The following is an 8,634-nucleotide window of genomic DNA, read 5'->3' as shown; positions in this document are numbered from 1 at the left end:
ACAGAACACTGATGAAGTCTGCAAGTAGTAGACGAAATACGTATCTGTCAAGATATTAAAAATATATAGCGGAATTAAAAGGAACAACTCGTCTTTTTGTATTCACAGTAATGCATTCTGCTAAAACGCTCAACCAAACCACAAACATTTGGAACTGTCAACGTAGAAATCCTGCGAAAATTTTCATTTATATCAAAATTTAGAACATGCGACCTGCGGTCTGCGATTTTAGTACAGAATCGCATCACCGCAGCATTGTCATTGTAGAACAGCGGTTCTCAACCTTTTTCGACCAATTCCCCCCTTGGATTATTTTCAAGACCTTCATTCCCCCCTTCAATCATAAATTTAGTATCAATTCACAATAATCATAATTTTGGCTTTAATTTATATGGAATTACATTTTTTTTCATTACAAAATATTTTTCAACAATAAAATAACAAATTTTTCAGCGATTTGTTATAACAATTTTTTATAACCTGCTCATTAGCGTGGTTCACGTTTCTATGAAAAAGACAAAAGTTGTTATTTTGTCTTGCATCAACCGGAATTTCGTTCTTTTATGTCCCCAGAAGCACTCCTGAAAATTTGAGCCCATTTGGTAAGGTCTAGGAGCTCCAGTTTTAATTTGAAATTTATATGGGATTTTGATTTATTTTCCATGGGAAACTATCTTTTTTTACATTGTATTAGGATTTTTTTTTATATAAATCGATGAAATGACTTGATTCTTATAGTAGGAGATAGGTTTTGAACTGGGGAACAACTTTGTAGAACATACCAACAAGCTAGGAAGTGACCCTTTAAAGATACAGATACTTTTAGATGGTGGCTTTTGAAGGGGCCAGCCTCCAAATTTTCAGGAGTGCTTCTGGGGACATAAAAGAACGAAATTCCGGTTGATGCAAGACAAAATAACAACTTTTGTCTTTTTCATAGAAACGTGAACCACGCTACTGCTCATGGTCAATGGAATGCAAATGTCTAAAGAAAAATTTAAACAGCCATTAAATCTTAAACAAAAATCTCTGATATAAAACATTAAGATTAGCTTACAACCGAAAAAAACAGAACCTGAGGAAAAAAAAAAATAATGCACTGTTCATGTTTGAAGGAATGTCAATGAATTCTGTACCCCCGACATTAGGTACAGCTAAATTTTAAAACTATAACATTTTTTTTTTGAATCTCTTGATGTTCATTCACATATTTAAGTTTTTGCCCGTTATATTTTAGACATTTTTCAAAGTAAAACCACAAAAAAGCAAGAAAATTCACATATTTCACAAAAAATTTATTATTTTTTTTTTTGTTTATAAAAGTGCCTTAGAAATTTTTAGTTTTTAGCAAAAACGTTCAAAACAAAGAATTTCTATTGCATCCTCATTCCCCCCCCCCAAACTGGCCAAATTCCCCCCCAGGGAGGAATTTCTCACTGGTTGAGAAACACTGTTGTAGAAGATCAGATTGATTTGCATGTGTTTAGTTGATATGAAGAATCGTGTAAAATTAAACCAATTAAAAAGCTGAAAAGTATCTTTCAAGCAACACTACAATGTTTTCTTGGTAATATATTACGTCATGTTTTGAAAACAGCCAATCATTTCAAAAAGTTGTATGAAAACTTAAAATGGCGTTTTGACCGTGTCTGGACCAAAGAGCTTATGTTTGAAAATACTTTTGTCGGACAAGGGTAGCGAATGACCAAAAAGGTTAAAGCTGCCAGAAATAAATGAATTAACAACAACAATTGGCGATGTCTATCCGTCCGAATTATATTTTTTTTTTGGAAAAAACTGGATTTTTTGACGCGCCACGCGCAGAATTGGAAATATGATGAAATCGGCAAAAAATTATCTTTTTTCACTAAAACTGCGATAACTTTCCAATTTCAGCGATGACTTATACATGTTTTGGTATTTTCGTAATAGAACGATGCAACTTTTGGTATTCAAACATGTGTTCCATGTTCGCATTAATATCTCTTATCCAAAAACAGCAAGCTGAACAAAACGCTAAACAAGTTTGTCCCACACATAAGGCTACAAGTTAAATTTTCACGAAACAACGGGATTTCCTCCTGATTTCTAGAACAAAGTACTGGATGTTAAAAGAGCACACGATTTTGAACTAAACTGCATCAACAACTCAAAAGTAACAAAAATGCAATCAAGTTTTCAAATTATCGCACTGGTATACCAGCTCGGAGAATGTGTCAATAACATTCTCAACAAGAGAGCACAACACCGACAAAGCGTGCAGATTTCGCACAGTGCAAACACAGCAGCCGCTACACACGCGACAGGGGCTTCATTTTGTCTGTTTCTTCACGCGTGCCAGCCAGTCAGTGGGGGATTCGCGCGCGCGTAGGTTTCTTTCGCGTTAACGGCAAAGAAGTCAACGGTTCATTTTCGTTTCCATGGCATGCCACGTGTGGGGTGGTTCATTCCACGAACTCGCGCCGAGATTCACCCGAATCAAAGTTTTGCTTTTCGTTGGTATTGATGGGTACGACACGCGCGCTTGTTGATCTTTAACCAGCGCTTTCGATAAGCGCAAACGACGACCTTGGGCAAGCCTGGTTTTGAAAGCCGGTTGATGGTCCCCCCCACTGAATGAACTGGGTTAGCGATGCTATTAATTAATGTGAAGTTTATAGTTTTTTTTTAAGATAAGAAAAGATATACTATTAAAAGATTCCACAAGCCGAATCGAATCTGAATCGAAATTGATAAAAAATCCAGAAAATGTGATGTTGTTTACGTTTTTTCTAGCATGGAATGATGAACCCACAAAAAGAGAAAAACATCTGCAAAATAATATTGCCTTTTCGGAGAGCCACCGAGCTTCAGTTGTGAAAAATCAACTCTATTTTATTTACAAAAATGTTATCCTAACAGTTCAGTCTAAAAATGTTACATCTACACTACAATACGCTCCAGGTCACCGGGTTTATTTTCGCAGTCCAACCAGCCCAGCACCGACGTTGTTCAGCTTGTCAGAAACGGATTTGGTTGCACTCCGGAATAGATTACGAGGAGCCTGGAAAGGTTTGGTATTAATACTCATCACGTGTATCCGCAAATTAATCAGTTCAACTTACCGCCAGCACCTTGTTGATCGAGTTGGACACCTTCTCCGTTATCTGGACCAAGGGTTTCGTGATGAAGTAGAAATGGTCACCCTCATTTCCGTACTTGTCCGATTCGCGGATGGTGTCGAGCAGGGGTTTAGTCTGAAGAAAATCAAATAGTTATGACATAGCAGATTTAAACGAGCATAAAACTCACGTCGAAGATATCTTTCGCCTTCTTCTGGGTGTTGTCGTACTTGCTGTAAATGTTGGACGGAAAGTTGTCCACCTCCTTGTGGGCGTTGTCCTCGCTCTTTGGGTTGCCGTACTTTTGTAGCGCAGGGACCTGTAAATATTGTTGTAAATATTGAAGTTTCTCATTAGCAATGGTTGATGGTTTTTGATTTAATTTGTATTTGTTTTGATTAGCTTAATTTTTCAATCCAGAGCAGCCCTCTACGAAATCGATCTTTTTTTTGAATTTTAATTTTTGTATTTTTTAATCCGGCCGAAACTTTTTTGGTGCCTTTGTTATGCCCAAAGAAGCCTTTTTGCATCATTAGTTTGTCCATATAAATTTCCATACAAATTTGGCAGCTGTCCATACAAAAATGATATATGAAAATTCAAAAATCTGTATCTTTTGATGTAATTTTTTGATCGATTTGGTGTTTTCGGCAAAGTTGTAGGTATGGATCTGGGTGCTGAATAGAGGTTCGCAAAACGGCCTCAATTTTGAACTGTCAAAGTGGAACCAATTTACTGTTCGCCAAAAGTACAGAGTATTGTTATCGATCTAAAAATTGTTTTTTTTGCAAGAATGATTTTTTTTGGCTTTTTGGCCTGAAGTTGAAGTTCAGTTATTTTAAGAACACTGAAGGCGAGATCGTCATTTTTTTACAATTGTAAATTGTTTACAGAATCGATGTTGTTGTACCATCCAGAAGCTGTCTTAATTGTTTGATTCCGTTTTCAAACCTACTGATTTAGTGATAGTCCTTTCTGTTTGTTGGATCAGCTTTGCTAGAATTAGCGATGATTTTTCGCTGGACCAGGAAGAGCTGCAGGATTCCAAAATAAGCCAAAGTATTTTGGTATTTATCTTCGACATCGCAGAATGACACTCTCGTCGCAATTCTTCGTCACCCGTAAAAAAAGAAAAACCTCTTCTAACCGAACGATACTTGAAAAACACACAATTTTCCAGAAAAATAATGTAGAAACTAGACAAAATAAAACACATACAACTGATTATAAAATAGCTCATCTACCAGTAAGAAAAAAGTCATGCTTATGCTTGAACAGTCTCCTAGTTTGTAGATGTAAACAAAGTGGGATCATTCGAAAATCACGTCACGCATTTTCTCTATTCATCACCCAGGTATGGATATGTACAACACTGAAAAAAAATCATACACGGTAAAAAAATTGGTGATTTTTAATTTAACTTTTTCTTACTAAAACATGATTTGCAAAATAACACTATTTTTTTTTTTTTTGATATGTTTTAGGGAACGAAAAATGCAATTTTTTTTTGCTTCTTAAGCCTTTGTATGGCAATATCTAGAGCTTCAACAACAAAGTTCAAAAAAGCAAAATATAGAGAATTTTCACAGCTTTTCAAAAATATGTTTTCCAAAGGTGGGCAAGCATGTGCACTAGTTTAAAAAAATGGAAAACTGCGAAATGTTTGAAAAAACCAGTATTGATTCAAATATTCATAACTCAGTCAAAGATTTTTTGCACAACCTGGAAATTTCTGAATAGTTGGCATTTTATGTTCCCTAAAACAAATAAAAAAAAAAATAAAATAAAAATAGTGTTTTATTGCAAATCAAGTTTCAGTAAGAAAAAGTTAAATTAAAAATCACGTAATTTTTTTTGCCGTGTATCTATTTTTTTCAGTGTAGTCCTCATCCATACCTACAACTTTGCCGAAGACACCAAATCGATCAAAAAAATTCCTTCAAAAGATACAGATGCAAAATGGATTCTTTGGGCATACCAAAGGCACCAAAAAAGTTTCAGCCGGATTAAAAAATACAAAAAAAATCGAATTACCGAAATCTGAGAGTTGAATTCATTCAAAAGACGATCAGATGAACTATGTCCATATATTTTCGAAAAATTCAAAGTGCACGTGTTTCTGGGGACCCCAAAGTTCATGCTTCCCCTCGAGTTTAGCCTGCGCAGTCAATTTTTTTTATTCAATTTGTGTAGGTCAGTGTTATAAGAGGTGCTTAGAATGCACACCAGAGATTTTTGATGCACATTTATATTAAAAAAATGGTTATTCCAAAATGCACCCTTTTCATAATCTTCCGGACGTTATCTACAATCGTTTTTAATCACAACTTTTGAAATTCTTAACTATATTTTATAATGTTCAATAGGTTTTTAGGGGACCCCTAGACGGATCAAATGACACCAACCTGACCAAAATAGATTTAGTCAGCGTCGAGATAATCAAATCATTGCCGTCGTGCTAACTTTTCGTACGTGCATTTTGGGCCAAATTGAGTTAAGAACGCCATTTTATGCAGCTCACAATGCCTCACTTTTTGACCTTCACAGATCCTCAAAATTCGATTTCAATCTTGAGATATTCAACGAAATCCGAAAAAACTACGTGCATTTTTGTCACTTTACATATGAAAGTAGATTTAATCCTGTCGTGCTATCTTGTCACTCCCCGAAAATTGATATAAGTGCGACAACTAGCCAAAGGGATTTCAGGTCAGAACGCGTTTGACGCACGTACAAATTAGACTACCGTAAACATTTGTAATTATAACTCGAGAATCCAGCAACCAACTTCAACCTTACTTCGGGACAATGCACATTATGGTTATGGTTAGCCAAACAAAACGTTTTTGTTATTGTTTACATTGCGTGCTTTCGTTTTTGTTTATTCAAGGTCAAACATTAAAACGCGTTTTTTCGGAACGTCGAAATGGCGGGTGCGACAAGATAGCACGACGACGTCGAAATGGCATTTTTTGGTGCACAGATCCACATCCCCACACATGCACAGACAGGTCAGTGAGAATGGCAAAATTCTTTAAGGCCTCAATAATGAATAAAGGGTTATTTTGGAAAATAAAAATAAATGTATTTTGGAAGCTCCGCGTGCGGAGACGGTGTCAAAATTTGATCCATCCATTATTTGAATCATTATCTTGAAGTTAGTTATAAGTAATTAAAATGAAATAAATGTATTGGATAAAATAAAAGGTGTTTAATCATGTAAATTCGTAGCCAAAAAGTTCAGGTTTCATGTGAATGAAATTTATATAAAATTTAAAATGGTTTTTAACCAACAAACTGACAATTTATTATGAAACATCAAGCATATTTAAAAGTTTTTATCCCCCTTCAAAATCGGCCCGAGATATCAGAGGGCAAAACAATATTTTTTCAAAAAGCTTCGAAATTTAAATGGAAATTTAAGTGCAATCAATTAAAAATGCATTTCCCTGCGTTTGGAATCATTTTCAACATGTTTCCTCAAATCATACATTTTTTGAAAACTAATGATTGCAAAACAAACTGAACTCGTATAAAATGCATTTTAAACACTCTTACATTCAAATTCTAAACAACTTGTTGAAGGAATTTTGTCAAAATATTGATAGCGTCGCAAAATTTATATCTTTGAACGAAAAATCATGGCAATGATGGAATTCTTCACGTTAAAATAGGTTGAATCGATAGAAGTAGGCCCTTAAAGCTCGAAATTCTGAACTCGATACGCCATTTTCGTTGGCCTGTGTCTGTTCTATAAGAAACCAATAAAAATCCAAAATTTAATAGTAAAAAGGCTAAAACAGCTGGCTTAATTCACCCCAGATGACAGTAATTGGGCCAAAGACGAAGTTTTAACAAACTCAACAAAAGTAAGTAGTTTAACATTCCAACTCCCAACCCCTCAAAAAAAGTTAAAACGGTAATTTCAACTCGCTGTTTCTCGAACATTACACAACCAATCGGGACGATTTTTTTCCATAGATTTGTAAGAATGTCTAGATTATCATAGAACTTGCAGAACTCGATTTGATCAAATTTGTATTTTTTGTGATCAAAAACATTGTTCCATTTTTTGCGTGTATTAAAAAAATCTTCTAAAATTCCGCGGAGGCAAACACATTAAAAATAGTTGAAACGATGGTTTTGGCCGCAAAAATTACAGATTTGATCAAATCGTGTTCTGCAAAATTCATGGATCATCAAGGCATCCTTACAGATTGCTGGAACAAATCGTCCCGATTGATTAGGTTATGCTCAAGAACCAGCGAGTTGAAGTTACCGTTCCAACTTCTACATGCATTGGGCGTCAAAGTGTTAAACTGTTTGTTTACTATTTGTGTTTGATTCAAATACATTATTTTGCTTGACGTTACAAAAATCTAATTTTCATGCGATATTGACATTTGTTATCGACTAAATTATCTGAGTTCAAGAGACATGTGATAAAAAAAGATTCACCCAACAATGCTTCAAATCTATGTTTAACCTTGACTACTGTCCCATTCAAAGTTGTCATAATTTGTCAACCCGTTATCCACTCATGCACACAATTTATTACACTTGAACTTGCCCCCCCATTTAGCAGCTTACTCTGTGACGCAAAACTGACACCAGTTATTCACTGAAAGAACAAAATTACGCGTCGTTCCACAAGATCACACCGTTCAAGAGTGCAACCTGCAACATTCACATTCCTCAACAACTACATGTACTCCACTAATGCACTGACTGCAGCAACATTGCAACACGCTGCAGGCCTGGCATGACTTGGTTGGTTGTTACATCACGAATCATGAAGCCGAACAACCTTGTCAGTTTTGTACGAACTCGCTGTTTGATGGTGTTCAGCGTGTGTTATCGAAATGTTGCAAGCACACTCGGCCACTACTCACTGGAACATCTCCGACCCAGGTCACCTTCTTGAAGTCCTCGTCGTACGCCTTGTCCCGAAATTCCGAATCGTCACTGTTTTGCGTGGCGAAGGTCTTCGTGCCCAGTGGATGGCTGTGAACTTGGACAGATGACATAACAGCGATCACGGTCATCGTGGAGATCACGCGCCAGTGGGGAGACATTTCGGTTGATCCGTTGAATTATTCTAAAAAGAATCGATGAAATTTCAATTTTCAAAACTAGTTTTGATATCGCGAAGAAACGCCTTACCACGAGTGGTACGATCGCGCAGTGAGAGAACTTGTTGGCGCGGACCCGGTCAATCGACTACTAAGAAGTTGCGGGCTGGTCGTAGAATCGTTCACCAACGGTCGAGGGCTATTCACTGCACCCCACTCTCCACACACCGGTATCGGTTGGAGACTTTCATAAGCGACCATAAACAGCGATCGGATTGGATCGAGAGTGTGAGCTTCGCGTACGTTAAAACTAAAACAGGCACCGTCAAGTCCCGTGAGGTGTACTATTTTCTTCATGCCAAAAAAAATCGTTTTGAGTCAAGTCTTGGTATCTACTGTGAAGTTGGATGACCGATTGATCAGCGTACATTCCAGTAGCAACTTCCATAATGGTTTACTTA

At 36.4% G+C, this 8,634-nt stretch overlaps 1 protein-coding gene across 1 annotated transcript; it reads right to left on the bottom strand.

Annotated features, from left to right (window-relative positions):
• Nucleotides 1-2,828: 2,828 nt before the first annotated feature.
• On the bottom strand, nt 2,829-8,397 carry LOC6043340. The gene is made up of 5 exons (XM_001870904.2): nt 8,265-8,397; nt 7,994-8,199; nt 3,292-3,420; nt 3,105-3,236; nt 2,829-3,043 (listed from the first exon to the last, which is right to left on the bottom strand). The coding sequence occupies exons 2-5, from the start codon at nt 8,174-8,176 to the stop codon at nt 2,954-2,956; spliced, it is 534 nt and encodes a 177-aa protein (XP_001870939.1). The 5' UTR covers nt 8,177-8,199; nt 8,265-8,397; the 3' UTR covers nt 2,829-2,953.
• Between the last annotated feature and the right edge of the window lie 237 nt (nt 8,398-8,634).

Source organism: Culex quinquefasciatus, chromosome 3 (genome assembly GCF_015732765.1).
Source record: "Culex quinquefasciatus strain JHB chromosome 3, VPISU_Cqui_1.0_pri_paternal, whole genome shotgun sequence".
NCBI lineage: Eukaryota > Metazoa > Arthropoda > Insecta > Diptera > Culicidae > Culex > Culex quinquefasciatus.
This window is presented reverse-complemented; position numbering and strand designations above follow the sequence as displayed.

Excerpts from the sequence above, each read along its gene's own strand:
- LOC6043340 (XM_001870904.2), bottom strand. The coding sequence starts at position 8,176 with ATGTCTCCCCACTGGCGCGTGATCTCCACGATGACCGTGATCGCTGTT. Across the intron at positions 3,237-3,291 it reads AGGCGAAAGATATCTTCGAC|ACTAAACCCCTGCTCGACAC; the intron begins GTGAGTTTTATG and ends GATTTTCTTCAG. Across the intron at positions 3,044-3,104 it reads CGATCAACAAGGTGCTGGCG|GCTCCTCGTAATCTATTCCG; the intron begins GTAAGTTGAACT and ends AAACCTTTCCAG.